The sequence below is a fragment of the Zingiber officinale genome, chromosome 10A, assembly GCF_018446385.1.
Source record: "Zingiber officinale cultivar Zhangliang chromosome 10A, Zo_v1.1, whole genome shotgun sequence".
NCBI lineage: Eukaryota > Viridiplantae > Streptophyta > Magnoliopsida > Zingiberales > Zingiberaceae > Zingiber > Zingiber officinale.
This window is the reverse complement of record NC_056004.1, coordinates 89,312,943-89,329,877: the sequence shown is the minus strand read 5'-3', so window position 1 is coordinate 89,329,877 and position 16,935 is coordinate 89,312,943. Positions and strand designations below refer to the sequence as shown.

At 42.1% G+C, this 16,935-nt stretch overlaps 1 protein-coding gene across 1 annotated transcript; it reads left to right on the top strand.

Annotated features, from left to right (window-relative positions):
- Positions 1-7,981: 7,981 nt before the first annotated feature.
- Positions 7,982-10,730, top strand: LOC122027506 (cytokinin riboside 5'-monophosphate phosphoribohydrolase LOG1-like). The gene is made up of 7 exons (XM_042586497.1): positions 7,982-9,594; positions 9,696-9,793; positions 9,872-9,902; positions 9,979-10,081; positions 10,156-10,226; positions 10,300-10,443; positions 10,516-10,730. Exons 1-7 carry the CDS (start codon positions 9,412-9,414, stop codon positions 10,612-10,614), a joined length of 729 nt encoding a protein of 242 aa, XP_042442431.1. The 5' UTR covers positions 7,982-9,411; the 3' UTR covers positions 10,615-10,730.
- The last annotated feature ends 6,205 nt before the right edge of the window (positions 10,731-16,935 follow it).

The following is a 16,935-nucleotide window of genomic DNA, read 5'->3' as shown; positions in this document are numbered from 1 at the left end:
ATGCATCGTTTGTGATCCAAGTCTAAACCTCTAAGAACAGATAAGTTGAATTTGGAATCAATAATATTAAGTTCTATTTACGATTCCTAATTTAATTTCTAAAGAACACAATAGGTTGTTAGGAAAAGTTCAGGACTTGTACAAAATTTTTGTACAAGGGAACCGGTATGATATTCCGAATAGCAACCAACAACTACTGCTCTCTATGTCAAATACTCCAAATCAATGTTTGCTGGCCGAAATTCAACAAGATTATAATGCTACGGATCAGATCTGCAACCCTATATAGAGATCGGATGAGTACTATGGTCGAAAATCAAATGGAGAAGAAAATAATGATAGAGATGCTCATCGTACCCTTTTGTGGACAAAGAGAAGAGTCTGGTGGCTGCAGACAACCACACACGACCAAATCCTCACCGAAGCCTCATCTCTCTACAAGAGGAGGATCGAGAGTAGGGCACGGACCAAGGCAATGGTCAGAGCTAGGGTGCACAAAGGTGCGACGACAGGAGATCGAGGCTAGGGCTCGGATCTCCCCTCTTGGCTGAAGATCTACCTACGCATGCCGGCGACCCAGGGAGGAAGACAACTGGGCAAGGTTGCTGATAGAGGGAAAGAAAATCTTGGTCGGCGGTGAGCTGGAGCTTGGGTACGACTCCTAATTTGGCGCTGCATAAAGGAGGTTGTTGATGGATCGACGATGAGGAGAAAGGAGAGGGCGACTTGAATCGGGATGGTCTAGTAGCCATGAGGACTCGACAGTGATGAGGCATGCTGGAGGAGAAGACCATCGCCGGCGGTGAGCTTGCGGGTGGCTGATGCGGTGGCAACATCTCGTGGGGCCGGGAGGAGAATCAATGGGGATAGAGTAGAGAGCAAAAGTGATGTAGGTTACTTATACTTAGGTTTATTTAATTTAACCTCAGGTTCATGTCTCAATCAATTCCCACTTAGTAAATATTCTAAGCAGACTTTTCCTGATCCCATAAATTTATCCTCTTCAAACGTGTCATACGGACTCCGTTTAAATCTCGAAAATTTTTTAAAATTTTTTAGAAAATTCAATAAGGTTATTACTCCAATAACACTTATTATTGAATTTGACGTATCTTACAATTAGTGTCTCACACTCCGCATCATTATTTGTAGCTTAGTAGTCTAGCCGAATGGACAACTGCATTCTGTCTCCATGTGAGGATATCAAAACTATCCCCACTCCGTTGCCCTGCCGTGTGGACGACCGGTCCACGTATATCTTCTAAGTTGTCTTCGGCTTGGTATTCTGTACCTCAGTCACAAATCGGCTAAGGCTTGCACCTTGATCGTCAACTTGGGCTAGTGTATGTTGAACTCGCTCACCTTCGTGATCCACTTGATCAACCGACCGGATGCTTCGGTGTTAAGGAGAACTCTTCCTAAAGTATTGTTAGTTAGCACAATTATTGGATGTGATAAAAAGTATAGGCGTAACCTCCGAGCGGTGAGGACAAGCCTGTATGTCAATTTCTCGAGACAGGTGTAACGGTATTCAACATTTGTCAATATGTGGCTCAAAAAGTGCACCGGTTGTTGTTCACCGTCGTTCTGTCACACCAACGTTGAGTCGACTGCCTGCTCTATGGACGACAAGTACATCCAAAATGGCTCGCCAATGATGGGCTTTGCTAGCACACGTAAAGATGTTAATAACTCTTTAGATCCTCCAGCGTCTTGTTGCATTCAGCGTTCCCTTGAAACTTCGTAGCTCGGCATAAAACCTTGAAGAAAGGGTGACTCCGATCGGATAACTTGAATATGAACCTTGACAAGGTGGTAATCCGTCCAGACAGCCGTTGAGTTTCCTTCAGGTTGTATGGAGGGGGCATGTCTTGAGCGTCTTCACTTTGCTTGGGTTTGCTTCGATCTTCCGCTTGGTGATGATGTAATCGAGGAATCACCCACTTTCCCTGAACAAGCACTTGCTCGGGTTGAGCCTGATTCCATACTTCCTTAACATTCAGCAGGTTTCTTCTATGTCTGCATAGAGGTCAACAACTCAGAGGGATTTTATCAAAATGTTATCTACGTATACCTCCATATTTCGACTGATTTGCCTTCAGAACGCCTTGTTCATCAGCCTCTGGTAGGTGGCTCAAGCATTCTTCAAGCCGAACGACATCACATTGTTGTTGAAGGTCCCATCATCTATGATAAAACTGACCTTGTCTTGATCCTCCTTTGCGAGCGGCACTTGGTGGTAGCCCTGGTATGCGTCTAGCATGCAGATCAGCTTGTAGTCCGCCGTGGAGTCCACCATTTGATCAATGCGTGGAAGTGGGTAATAGTCCTTCAGGCAGACTTTGGTCAAGTTTTGGAAGTCAATGCAGACCCGCTATTTATTACCTGACTTGGAAACCAGCCAGCTTGGGAACTGTACTTCACAGATGTGCCTGGCCTCTAGTGGCTTCTCTACTTTTGCTTGGATGATTTGATTCTGCTCCGAGTTGAAATCTCTTTTCTTGTGTTTCACTGGCCTGCCATCCATTTGGACATGCAACTCATGTTGTGCGATGGTCGGCGAGATACTTGGGAGCTCGTGTGTTGCCCCTTGTGAACACATCGTGGTTTTGCTTTAGACAGGCAACTAGCTCCGCCTTCTTTTCTGCACTTAGGTCGGCTGCGATGAAAGTTGTGGCTTCCGGCCGACTGGGATGCACATGGACTTATTCTTTTTTGTCATAGACCAGTACAAGAGGCTCTTCCAGAATTGCTTTTACCTCCAACCATCGAGCCTTCCGCACAGCCCGTGACTCAGTTTTGACCATTTCAACATAGCACTGCTGAGCTACTAGCTGGTCGCTCTTAACTTCACCGACCAAGTTATCCACGAGAAACTTGATCTTCTAACAGAACGTTGACATGACCGCTCGAAACTCATTCAACGCTGCCTGTCCCAGTATGACATTGTAGGTGGATGGAGCGTTCACCACAATGAAGTTCGTTGTCCTCGTCCGTCGGAGCAGCTCCTCCCCGAGAGATATGGCTAGCTAAGCTTGGTCGATCGACAACACTTCATTGCCCGTGAATCCATATAAGGGTGTTGTCATGGGTTGGAGCTCACTCCGCTCGATCTGAAGCTACTCAAACGCCTTTTTAAATATGATATTCACCAAACTTCCTATATCTATAAAAATACAGTGAATATTATAATTAGCAATTGTTACCTTGATGATTAAGGTATCATCATAAGGGGCCTCTACTCACTCCAAGTCCTTAGGGTCAAAACTGATCTCTGACCCCTCTACTTTCTCCTTGCTACATCTGACAGAGTGTATTTTACAGTCACCGGGCGTGTGACTTCTAAGTCTGATTAGAATCACCGTTGGTCGGACCTCCCGCGATCATACCAATGTCGCCTTAAGCGGCGTTGCTTCGGTTCTCTTCTTTCCGGGTTGACGGGTGTGACTGCCCGGCGGATGCCCGTGCGGGTCATTCATACTCTCTTTGCGGGGGCCGCTGTCAATGTTGCTCATCTCCCGACCTGCCTTCCTCTTGTTGTCCTCCCGATCGGCTGTGATGGCGGTGATCGGGCGTTGAGGATCAACGGTGAAATCTTGAAGGTGTCGGTCGGCATGGCTTTGGTTTGAGCTTATAGCAGTCTTTGGTGTTGTGTGTTGGTGATCGATAATAGGAACAAAAGAGCGGAGTCAATGGACTGGGCTCGGCGAATGTTGTCTGCTCGGCCTCCACATGCTGTACCGCATGGGTCCAAAACTCTTCATGTTGGGGCGCGACTCCCGCTCGGGGCCCTTTTAATGGTAGGTGTTCCAAGGCAATAATCGGCTCGAGGATCACTTCTTTCTTCCAAGCCGCCTGAGTCTCCTCCATGTTGATGTATTTTGTGGTCCACTCGAGCAGATGATCGAAATCTCTTGGGGCCTTCCGGATAAGTGATTAAAAGAACTCACTAAGATTTCTAAAGTGGCTGATGGGACTTCCATGACCATTTGATTAAACCTTTTAATATAGGTCCGCAATGCTTCCTTGGGACCTTGTTTGACTGCAAACAGGTTGATATTTGTTTCTTGATAATGGTGGTTGCTCGCGAAGTGTTGCAAAAACGCCGTTCGAAAGTCTTTGAAGTTGAATATGGATACGATCGGCAGTTGCCTAAACCACTTCTGCGCTGATCTGGAGAGCGTGGTGAAGAATACTCGACACTTGATTTTATTGGTAAACTAGTGGAGCGTGACCATGTTGTCAAATTTAATCAAATGGTCCTCGGGGTTAGTTGCTCTCTTGTATTCCCCGATTGTCAGTAGTCTATAATGACGCGCCAGTTGGTCGTCCAGGATCTTTTGGGAGAACTGCTTATTGATCTGCTCAGGAAAGTTGTCGAGCAGGGGTGCTTTTCATTTCCGTCCGTCCCAGACGGGCGTGTTCTCTGAAGAAGAACTTTGTGATTTTTTCACTTAGCCCTTCTCTTCTGATGGCGCGCGGAATAATGAATAGTGGTAAGGGATTGACGTGTTCAGCGCTTCTCCAAAGGCGTCAGTCGCCCTGTTGTTTGGCTTGCAAACGGTGGGGTTTTCCTTTTGGCCTCTTGGATCAACTTGCTGTCCTTTCATTGAGACTGCAAGGTCGTTTGCTCGATAATCAGCTGCTGCCTGCTGCTACTCCACTATCTTTGCAACTCAAACTTGTATCAACAGCTCTAGGTCCTCTTGTGTTAACGTTACGGATGTGAGTGGTATAGTGTCTTCCATCTTTTCATTTCAGATGCAGGGCGAACTTTCCACAGACGGCATCAAATATGTTTCTATCCGAAAGCGGAGAAGAAGGTAAGCTGGGGATGTGGCTGGAAGTTTGACGAGACGAAGACTACACGTGATCCTTCAATATAAAAGCATCAGTGCTGGCCAGAAAGGGTTCCCAGCGTTGGCCCTCTGATATTCAAGTCAGTTTCCGTTGATGTAGAGAATAGCAAAAATGATGTAACAAAGAGCATGTAGAATAACAAAGTTGTGGATACCTCTTCCTGTAGATGGGAACCTTCTTTTATAGTGTCACTATAACGTCTGTGCATGCATTTCAAAGCGTGCACACGTTTTCTCAAACGTCCTCTGAAAAGACAAGTTAAAAAGTATCCCTGATACATTTCCTTAAACGAGTGTGCATATTTCTGATGTGACAGGCTGGAAGCTTCTACTGTACGATTTGCCTACGAAACATGTTCTGTTGTCAGTGGCACAAACCTCCAAAAGAGTACGAGAAGATACACGGGTGGGTCCTGTTGTAGGTCGACCGGTGGTCATTGGGTCGGGACATGCCTCGCTCGGTTGTGCTGCATCGAGTAATCTCCTTTCACTTAGTTTTTTCGTTGTCGGAGGGCTGTCTCTCATCCGGACAAACATGCCTCCCGCTTGGTGGGGACGACAGTTGGGGGATGAATTGCCTATTTTTCTTAACCTCAAGTTATCCATTTAGCCTTATTCGTCCACTCGGACATGTCGCTTGTCTGGCGATGACTCGGTCGAATGGCCAACTTTGCCTGATATGTGGACAACGTCCCTTTACCTTTCTTGACTTTGACCTCTACATTAGTCCGTCTTCCTTACTTTGACCTATCTTTGGTGGGACTCCTCATCACCACATCAGATGGTAATAAAGTTATCTTATAATTTATATATTTTTATATTTCAAGTTGATTGATGGCGTTCTTATGGTGCATTAATGTCTGAATTAAAAATATTTATAATGAAAATTTTAAATTCCACATGCTCTTCTTTAGGCTATAAATACAATTAGAGTGTTTTTAAATATATAAGTTGGAATTGTTTTAATAGTTATTAAAATTTATATTATGGACTTAACCTTTTACTTTAAATTTTTTTTTTATAAATACATTCTAAAAAATGAAATAGGTTATCTCAACAATGATTGAATGATTTAGTATATTTCAAGTACAACAAAGATTTGAGGTGAAGATATGAGATGCGAAATAAAATTGATTTTATTACTTTGTTAGAGATAGATAATAGTAACAAATGGTTATTGGAAAAATTGGATGACAAAGATAAAGACGATAATAATTTTATCTATGAAGATGAATATTTATGTTAGAGTGATGTAGCACGATTATCTCAGGTTGGTGAAAGTGTACATGATTTTCGATCTTGAAATGTATCTTTTTCAAAAGGAGTATCATCATCTGTTTCAGCAAAAAGAAAATAATTTTCAACTCAAACTAGTCTTATAGATGAAAAAGAGATTAACTTTGATAATAAAATTGAAAAAGAAGATACCAATGGAAATAAATCAAACAATAGAGCTGATGATGCAGATTTAGACAATGAAAATAAAAATAATTATTTTGATATTTGATATTTGATATATCACATTTTTAAAAATTCTTGATTTATTTTGTATTTTTTAAATTATTTATAATTTCATCCAAGAATATTTTGTTTATAGTTATTTAAATTTTTAAAATTATTTTTAAAGACTTTTAATAGATATAATAATTTTTTTGTTTATTATATATATATATATATATATATATATATATATATTTTTTTTTTTTTTTTTTTTTTGAGTAAAGCTCGCACTTCATTATGCGCTTTAAGCCCCAAAGTTCTTGAGTGTATTTTTTTTTTTTTTTTGTCTTACATTTTTTACCACTATGATTGATCATCAAAAGGACTCTCTTTTTTTAAATGTCAAATTTGTTTCTTTTCCTTGGCCGATGAATCTGTATTATCCTTCACTAGATTTGTATCTCGTAGACATGTTTATTCATATCCTTTGTTATCAAAAATACTTGATAGCGATCACATGTTTAAATATCCATCAGTTCCACCGCAGTGGACACAAACTATGTCTCTATCAAATTGAAACAAATCCTCGATGATTATACTACAATGCTTATCTAATCATCCCCAACCTTGAATCACCATGATGACATAACACCTACCAAAGTTCAGATCATAAGATGTAACTCGTTTAGCATTATATAATGTTATCAGACTTGTCTAAGTATAATTCATACATTATAAAAGAAGAGTGTTTGGTGCATGCACATGAATTATCTACCCAAAGCGAGTCCCACTTTTGGAATCCAACATGAGATCACCACTGCACAGAATCAGAGGTGAATAATGAGTAACCTTTGACCACAATCCCCATCACCATTGTTCATTTATATTTATAAGGGTAATGCTAAATGGTCAGAATCTGACCAGCTAGAATTAATACATGCAAGTGTACACATGGGTATTTTGGTAATATCATCTGTGTACATTAATTACATGCATATACATGCATGCATTTTAATTGGAGCATAGGTAATTCTAGCTGACCAGATTCTGGCCAACAAAAATTACCGTATTTATAATATGCGATATGGGGAAGCAACAAGTAAAGGAAGAGTAAAAAGACTCATTAAACATGGCCATTATTATTTTATTTACTTTAGTTTGCATTCCCCAAGTCCATCACCAACTAACCACTTCCCTTTCCGCAACGCAATCCAAAACTGATCGTATGATCAATCTCTTCGAAAAGAAGACCACTCGATATCGATCGAGAAATTAGCACACTGTCCCGCTGTAAAAGTCGTGCACGTAAAAGCTACATGCCCACGTCGGGATCGCTGCATGGATCATGCACGGGTGGAAGAATCCTGGCCGCCCGTTCCTGGGTCCCATATAGATAGATTTGAAGTATGAGTTGATTAGTGGTTACTAATCCTTGCTTAATTATGCCGATAATAATTGATATAAAAAATTCGGCTCGCAGGCCACGCAACGTCTTTCTTATTCTCCATTAATAATGTGACTCATGGGCAGCAGACCCGGAGTCTAATCACCTTCCAGGTCGATGCTTAGACTCTGTTTCCGCGCCCATGTCTCATGTCGCACCGTTTGGCAACCCAAAAACCCATCGCGGTCAAATCCAATTAAATGCACCGGAGGCCCACCCGCCCCCCTCACGTGCTGCCACCGATCCCGCACGCTATTTATTACGTGATGTTACCACTCAGTAAAGACGTCAAATTAATGGTCGGGCTCTTATTAATGAGCCCGATACGATATGCGACTGCAATTATGACGCTCTCACATCACGCGATACGGACGGAGTGGGGATCGTAACGGGGGAATGTGGTATGCTGCGCGTAGCGGCGTTACGCATGCGTACGGCTGCAACGGACTGGGGCGGAGGCGGCGGCCGGGGGAAGGTGGTCGGCGAGCGCCGTCACCTTGGGGCCCACGGCGGCGCAGGGTATGGTCCCGGACCGACGCTGTCGGACCCGGCTCGGGTCACCCAGCGCGGCGGCGTATGAAGCCGAAATGCTGCCACGACGCGCACTGTCCCGTCGGCTGGTAATGATGAGCGCCACGTCGACGGCCAGGATCTGATGTCACTCCCACAGTTTGTATGCAATCATCCGTACCCGTCCTTTCGTGCGACCGGCTTATGACGGTCCAAACCCGAAATCACTGCTAATCATAATTACAAATCCAGGATTAACAGAGCGAGCGGAGAGAGAGAGAAAGAGAAGATCTCTGATTCTCTTCTCTCAGAAAGCGTAAAGTTACTACCAGAAGTAGTTCCCGTTGCAGACAGAGTCTTGAAACCGAGGGAGAATCCCGCCATGATTTGGTGCTCTGCAACAAGTAAAAAAGATCTGCAGTCACCAGATGGGCGCCATTAAAATTTTCCCGCGACCAGGATTCGCTTTCGAGCTGCAGCACAGTCGCAGTGGCATCCCTCCTCCATTCCCTTCCCTTCCTCTGTTTTTCTCTCTGCGAGAATGTGGCAAATGAATGATTCCTCTTTACTGTCTTCTTCCTCCTCCTCCCTCTAATTGCAGTAATCATCCAGCTGTCCTTATCTCTCTTACTCTCTTTGTGCTTCCCCCTCAATGCTCTGTTTCACAAGCTAGGTTCTTGCTCCTCTGCTTCATAGCTCCTGCCGCCTACCGCAAGAGGTAATGGCCGCAGAGGAAAGAGACACATACAAACATATAGGTTGGTAGGGGTCGAAACAGTGGGATGTGCGAGTCTCAAAGGGATGCTGATGGTCTACACGTGTGGACGACCATGGAGGCCATGATTGCCTTTCGCTAAAACCGAGGCAGTCCGCTCCCCTGTTCTGCAGTTCGATCGGTTGTTTATTATGATATCTTAAGGGGTATACGCTGGTTCGAAATAATCGCGTCGCGTAATCTCCCCATGTTTGGGGATCGCGTCGCGTATCTTGCTGCCTTTTCCGGCCGCTTCATAAAGTGGGATGGAAAGAAAGTACGCAAGAGGGTGTGACATTGCATTTACGTATTTCTTTCCATCCCCTGCTGTCGTCGTTGTTGCTTTCCTTCGTAAAGTTTGGATAAAATTAAAATAATTGATAAAATGAACATCCGCGATCGAGATGAGTGCTATATATACGCGGTTTACCTTCTCTTGTTCGAAGAAGGAGAAGGACTTGGTCTACGAGATGGAGGAGATAGCGGTGGCGAAATCGAGGTTTCAGAGAGTGTGCGTGTTCTGCGGCAGTAGCCCAGGGAAGCGGAACTCGTACCAGGACGCCGCCGTCGAGCTCGGCAAGGAACTGGTGATTCAATACGCTTCCAGGAGATTCCTAATGCATCTTTTCCGGCGCCGACCGGCTCAATTAATTAGTTTCTTCTTCTCTGCTCTTTCGTGTTCGATCAGGTAGCGAGGAAGGTGGATCTGGTGTACGGCGGAGGCAGCGTGGGTTTGATGGGTTTGGTCGCCGAAGCTGTTCACTCTGGCGGCGGCCATGTCATCGGGTCTGCAATTAATTCTCTTGTTAAAAAAAAAAAAATTTCTTCTTTCAGTTCCCTAAAAATCGTTCCTTTCTCCCGCAGGATCATTCCGAGGACCCTGATGCGCGCGGAGGTAGTCTCAAAATCTAATCTTGATTCCGTTCTCGCATCGTCTCAATCTTTGTGCTTTTATTTTTGTTTGTGGATAGTTGACCGGAGAGCAGAGGTTCGGCGAAGTGAAATCGGTGGCCAACATGCACCAGCGCAAGGCCGAAATGGCCCGCCACTCCGACGCCTTCATCGCACTCCCAGGTCCGCCATTTCCTTCCTTCCCCCTCCCATCGTCTCCTCTTCCTGCACTCAATCTCCTCCGTGGCAATTTCCAGGCGGCTACGGGACGCTCGAGGAGCTGCTCGAGACCATTTCCTTCGCTCAGCTCGGCATCCACCGCAAGCCCGTACGTCTGTCTACCTTAAACCACCTCTCCTTTTAGACTAAACGACAAGCTCAAAATTGAATCTTGATCCAAGGTCGGCTTGCTCAACGTGGACGGATACTACAACTCGCTGCTCGCCTTCATCGACAAGGCCGTGGAGGACGGCTTCATCCAGCCTTTCCAGCGCCACCTCTTCGTCTCCGCCCCCAACGCCAACGACCTCGTCCAAAAGCTCGAGGTGGTTAATCCAAATTCGCAGTGCTTTCCCGTCCGCTTCCCCTCACTTCGATCGTCTGTGCATTTCTTCCAGGAATCCGTCCCCATCGACGACGCCGTGGTTTCCGAGCTCAGCTGGGAGCAGGAGCAAATGGGACTCAACTCCACCCTCCAAGTCGAGATCGCTCGGTAGCAAAGACGCATTTTGACGGCCGATCGTGTTTTGTAGTCGAGGGGGAAATGCAAAAACCAAGCCTTCCCCCCCGCCATGAACCTGATTGTCTTCAGCTTTTGCCATGGCAAATATATATTTATATGTATGTAGTTATATAATTTGCATGTGTTTGCGTCCGCTTCCTATGTGTTCGATGAAATGCCGCTGAGGAATGAGGAGATTCCCGTGAGTGACGAAATCGTGGCTCAAGGCGCCTTTTGCCTTCGAACGCCGTCACGTAGAGCGAACAAAAGCTGGCATTAGCTTTCCTTCAACTGTTGGATCGATGATTTATGTCTCCTCACGGTTTCCTGCACCCTCAGCGTTACCAATTACTAGGGCGTCAATTCGCACGGATATGAATTTCTTTTTTTTTTAAAAAAAAAAATTAATCCCAATTCAAAATACCTGAATTCGAATCTGATGCATCTGAATTATCTGATTAAATATATATATTTTTTAATTTTTTTTATATTTTATTATTATACTAGCATTATTATATATAAAATTATATTAATTTTTAAAATAAAATTAGATTTAATCTGATTTAAAAATTCACTCTGAAAATTTTATATTTCAATCCAAATTTGAAAATTTTAATTTTAATTTATTTTTTTACGGTGGACTCAGATTAAATCGTCTGAGTTGGATTTATTTTTTATGCGTCTATTAATTATGATCTAATTAATTAATTTAGAAGCTGATCTATCAAACTTTTGATAAAATAAAATTCACTGATTCTTCAGTAGCGCTCTAGTAAACTGTCGATAATTGACCCTGGTGGTTTGTCCTGATAAGATTGTCAAATTTTGAATTGATTAAATTTGTGGATTTTTTTAGTTTGCAAGTGTCCACTCAATCTAAGAGCATCTCCAAATTTTGTGAATAACTATAGCGTAGAATCCATTAAAAAAAGTTATAGAGATTTTTTCATTATAAAGTGAATAATAATTTTTTTATTTTTAATGTGACATATTGGGAGGTATAATAAAACTCTTTTAAAAGTTTAAACATGGGGATGTCTTAAATATTTTTTTTTATTAAATATAGAGTCCGAGAATCTATTTATGACACCTACTTTATCACATCCATAATTAACTGAATAGAATATTAATTAACACACATCTTAGGGGACGTTTGATTTAGGGTAATAGGAGTGGGAAATGCGAATGAGAATCATTGATTCCCATTATTAATGTTTGGATTATAGGAATATGAATACAAATAAGGGAATGAATCCTTGAAATTGGGTAATAACTCATTCCCATGTACCCCCCTTCAATGAGCCATTACCCTATTTTCATCAATCAAAATATTTCCTTATTCCAAAAATACCCTTGACTTAAAACTAAAATTTTCTCCATTAATATCAAATATCAAAATATATTTATTTATTTTTTTCTTTCATATCACTTATCTCTCCTTATTCTCTCTCATTATATTTTCTCTCTCATCATAGTTTCTCTCTCATTATTTTATCACACACTTTCTCTCTCCTTAATCTCTCCTATCACACTCTCTTTCCTCTTTTTTCTCATTACACTTTCTCTCTCATCATACTTTCTCTCTCCTTAATCTCTCCTATCACACTCTCTTTCCTCTTTTTTCTCATTACACTTTCTCTCTCATCATACTTTCTCTCTCCTCAATCTCTTCCATTGCATTCTCTTCCTTCTTCTTTTCCTCATCACACTTTTTCTCTCATCATGCTTTCTCTCTCCTTAATCTCTCCCATTACACTCTTTTTTTTCTCATCACACTTTCTCTCTCCTTTTTTTCTCAACACACTTTCTCTCTCATCATACTTTCTCTCTCCTCAATCTCTCTTATCACACTTACTCCTTTTTTCCTCAACACACTTTCTCTCTCATCATATTTTCTCTCTCCCATCGTATTCACTGTTCTTTTTTTCTCTCACCATACTTTCTCTCTCCTCAATCTCTCTCATGACACACTCTCTCCTCATTTTTTTCTCACTATATTTTCTCTCTCTTCATCCTCTCCTATCATACTTTTTCTCACATCATATTTTCTCTCATCATGCTCTCTCCAATCACACTCTCTTTTTTCATTTTCTCTCATCACACTTTCTCTCTCTTCATTCTTTCTTATCACACTTTCTCTCTCATAATACTTTCTCCCTCATCATTCTCTTTCATCATATTTTTCTCTCACATTCATCTTTCTCTCACATCTAATTTTTTCTCTTATTTTCCTTTAAGGGTAAAAAAGGAAACTTTGATTTATTCCGATAGAAGATATACAACTAACCAAACATTGCTTTTAAGAGTGATATCCATGCTCATACTCATTCCCATTCCACAATACAATGATTCTCATTCCGATTCCTATTCCTAGGAAAGAACCAAACACCCCCTTAATCTCTAATAGCACCACATTGAGCTGCTGTTATGAAGCTCTTGGCCACGACGGCAAAGGTGGAGCCACATTGATGGTTATGCAGACTATAATCCGGGATCCAACGATAGTGGAAAGATGATTTTCTTGAGGAGAAAGGGGAAAAATAAAACAAAAAAAAATAGGAGGCTAGTTGTCACAAGGACAATTTCCGCCTTAGATATTTCTTACACGGCGACCAAGCACCACACTTGATTTAGCCTACAAATGCACAAGACAACACACTAGACAAGCACCAATAAGAATAAATCAACGTATAGGAAAAAACTCCCAACCTTTTGTATTAATACTAAAGGATTATAAGTGGACTTTCTTTGACAGATTGCTCATACATTTCCTCATGTGTCTTTGTCATTACTCAATCATGTCTATTTATAATTCATAGTCAGAAGTTGGTATGACGGTTACAAGTGGTTGCATGATAGTTTCCTCAACTACCATGTCACATGTCCCAAATTGTCATCCACATCATTTGCTATTTTGACACCATGTCAAAGGTCAGCATGCATCCTTGTGCTTGGCCCATGGTTCTGCTTCATGAGCTTGGGCCGAATAGCCACTTTACTGCATCATTCTTCATACTGCATTGAATACACCCGTTGTATGCCATAGCTCATGTTTTTTTACAAGCCATGCTTGGCCAAATGCTCAGATTCCGCGTGTCCAACCTTTGCATCTGACCACCACTGTCAAGTCGACCTCCCATTCAATTATGCTTGGGCAACCCCCCGCGCGCTGCCACAAATCCACTCACTACTTGGCATGTCTTGCGTACATGCCCAATATACTGAATCCAAGGAGCAATGAGCCAATCCTTGTGCCTAGCCATGCCATCAAGTTAAGGAGCTAACAAACCATCCCCTCCAGAAGAACTCGACACCCTCATCGAATGTTTCTGTAAGTATGCCTGAATTTGCTTCTCAAATTGCCAAAGGATAACATCCCTTTCTCGTGTAGCCTCTGATTTAGGTCTTCCTTTCCGAACAACCAAGAATTCTATCATTCGATTCTTCTTGCTCATTTCGAATGTTCTATGGTTTAGGATTTCCTCAACATCATCACTAAATTGCTTCCTTACAACTGGTGGAGCTCTTTTGGCACTGCTTCTTGATGGATTCATTTCATCTGCATGAAACTTCTTCAAGAAACTTACATGAAATATAGGATGTACCTTTAGCCTTTCAAGCAAGTTTAACCTGTAAGCCACATTCCTAACTTTCTCCACAATTTTGAAGGGTTCGTCATACTTGGCAATTAGCCCTCGATGAGCATTCTTGCTGCTAATTCTCTTCCAGATTTGAGGAGTGTGTTTCAGCAACACTTCATCCCCAACAGAGAATTCTAAGGGTCTTCGCTTCTTATCGACATACTTTTTCATTTTTCTAGCCGCTTTCCTTAGGCTATCTTGAGCTTCCTCGAGTAGTTCTTGCTTTTCACTTGCATATCTATAGGATGCAGGATATTTTCCTCTAGACTTTTGCTTGACTATCTTCGCAGGAGTTGTTGGCTGCTCACCCAGCACTATTTCAAAGGGATTCTTTTCTGTGGTTGAGGACTTGTGCAAGTTGTAACAGAATTGTGCACTGTCTAGAGCAACCCCAACTAATTTTTTTTGACTTGCTGGAACATAATACAGCAAGTATTCTTCAAGTACGTTGTTGATCCTTTCGGTCTTTCCATCAGTTTGCAGATGATTCGCGATAGAGAATTTGAGATCATTCCCCATCATATTGAACAAGGATGTCCAAAATCTCCTCATAAATTGAGTGTCCGTGACACTCACAATGTCATTAGGCAAACCGAAGAAGTTTATCACATGACGATAGAATAACTCCGCAGCAACATCCGAGGGACAACTCGAAGGTGCTACAATGAATACTGCATACTTTGAAAATCTGTCTACCACCACCATGATGGAAGGCATGTCATCAACCTTTGGGAAGCCACTGATGAAGTCCATAGAAACTGAAACCCAAGGTTTCTCTGGAATAGACAGCGGTTGAAGTAATCCCGCTTCCTTCTTTCGCTTTGTCTTGTCTTGTTGGCACACAAGACAAGTTTTGACATAAGCTTCCACATCGTTTTCCATCTTTGGCCAAATATAAAAATGAGCCAAAAGAGCAAGCATCTGCTCAACACCCGGATGTCCGACCCATTGTGGGTCATGAGTTTCCTTCAACAACTCTTTCAACAGACCACCCACTGCAAGTACGAAGATTCTCCCCCCCCTGTAAATTAAGAGATCGTTCACGATCCAGTACCGCCGTATGACCCCATCTCTTACTTGCTATACTAACTTTCCATAAACTGTGTCATTTGCAGTAACAACCTTGATTCTGTCCAACATATCCAATTCTACTCTTGAGATAGAGTAGAAAGTGGCAAAATCTTGCTTTTGACTCAATGCGTCTGCTACTTGATTATGCCTTCCAGGTTTATGCTCCCAAGTAAAATCATACTCAGCCAAAAATTATTGCCAACGAGCCTGCTTAAGGGATAATTTCTTTTGAGTTGCAAAGAAAGTGTTAGTAACATTATTAGTTCTCACAAGAAATCTTGTTTCCAACAAGTATACCCACCAAACCTATAGGCAATGCACAATAGCAACCATCTCCTTTTCATGAGCAAAATATTTTTGTTCAGCCACATTGAGTTTTCTACTTTCAAAGGCGACGGGATGACCTTCTTGCACCAACAAACCACCAATAGCTTTATCATAAGCATTAGTATGTACTTTGAAAGACAACTCAAAGTCTGGTAAGCGCAACACAGGTTCACATATTATTGTCATTTTCAATTTTTCGATTGATTCCTTGCATGCATTTGATCATTCCCACCGCATATTCTTCTTCAATAAGTTTATCAATGGTGCAGCCTTCTTGAATATCCAACAATGAATTTGTGATAGTAGTTTGCCACGCCCAAGAATAATCGTAGTTCTGGAACAGTTGAAGGAGGTTGCCACTCAACAATGGCGAGCACCTTTTTTGGATCCATCCGAACATGGCACTTGCTAACCATGTGTCCCAAGAACATTACTTCTTGAGTAGCAAACTCGTACTTCTCTTTTTTTGCAAAGAGTTGGTGCTTCCTTAACCGATAGAGTACCATCCCCAAGTGCTCCAAGTGCTCTTCCAATGACTTACTGTAGATTACAATATCATGCAAGTAAACTATAACAAAGTTGTTAAGGAAGTCATACAACACCTCATTCATCAAGTTACAAAAGGTAGTAGGGGCATGTGTCAAGCCAAAGGGCATGATCAAAAACTCGTAAGAGCCATAACGAGTCACGCATGTTATTTTGGCCTCGTCTCCTTCTGTAATTCTGACTTGCCAATAACTTGATCGCAAGTCAAGTTTTGAAAATCATGACGCCTTACTCAATCTATCTAGCAAATGTTGCACCAACGGAACGGGGTACATGTTTTTCATTGTTACTTTGTTCAAGACCCTGTAATCAACGCACATCCTTAAGCCACCATCTTTTTTTCTTTTGGAACAACACCAGTACACCAAAAGGAGCCTTTGATGGTCGAACATACCCTGCCTCTAACAATTCATTCAATTTATTGTACAATTCAGCAAGTTATAAAGGAGACATACGGTATGACGAACTTACAGGAGGGATAACACTAGGGATCAATTTGATTTTATAGTTGACATTTCTCCTTGGTGGCAAGTCTTTCGGCAACTGCGAAGGCATCACGTCTTCAAATTTGAACAAAATGTCTTTAACACCAATTGGCAACTCAACATTCTTGTCCGGTTTGATGTCGATTAAGGCAGCCAAATAAGTTGTCTTGCTTCGCTTTAAGCCCTTCTCTAGTGACATTGCAGATATGATGTTTGTCTTCCCCTTTTTTTTTTGGCCCTTACCAT

What these genes read in the sequence shown, in the direction of transcription:
- LOC122027506 (XM_042586497.1), top strand. Translation starts at nt 9,412, where the DNA reads ATGAGTGCTATATATACGCGGTTTACCTTCTCTTGTTCGAAGAAGGAG. An exon ending in GGCGGCGGCCATGTCATCGG is followed by an intron (nt 9,794 to 9,871) that starts GTCTGCAATTAA and finishes TTTCTCCCGCAG; the next exon opens with GATCATTCCGAGGACCCTGA. An exon ending in TCGGCATCCACCGCAAGCCC is followed by an intron (nt 10,227 to 10,299) that starts GTACGTCTGTCT and finishes TCTTGATCCAAG; the next exon opens with GTCGGCTTGCTCAACGTGGA.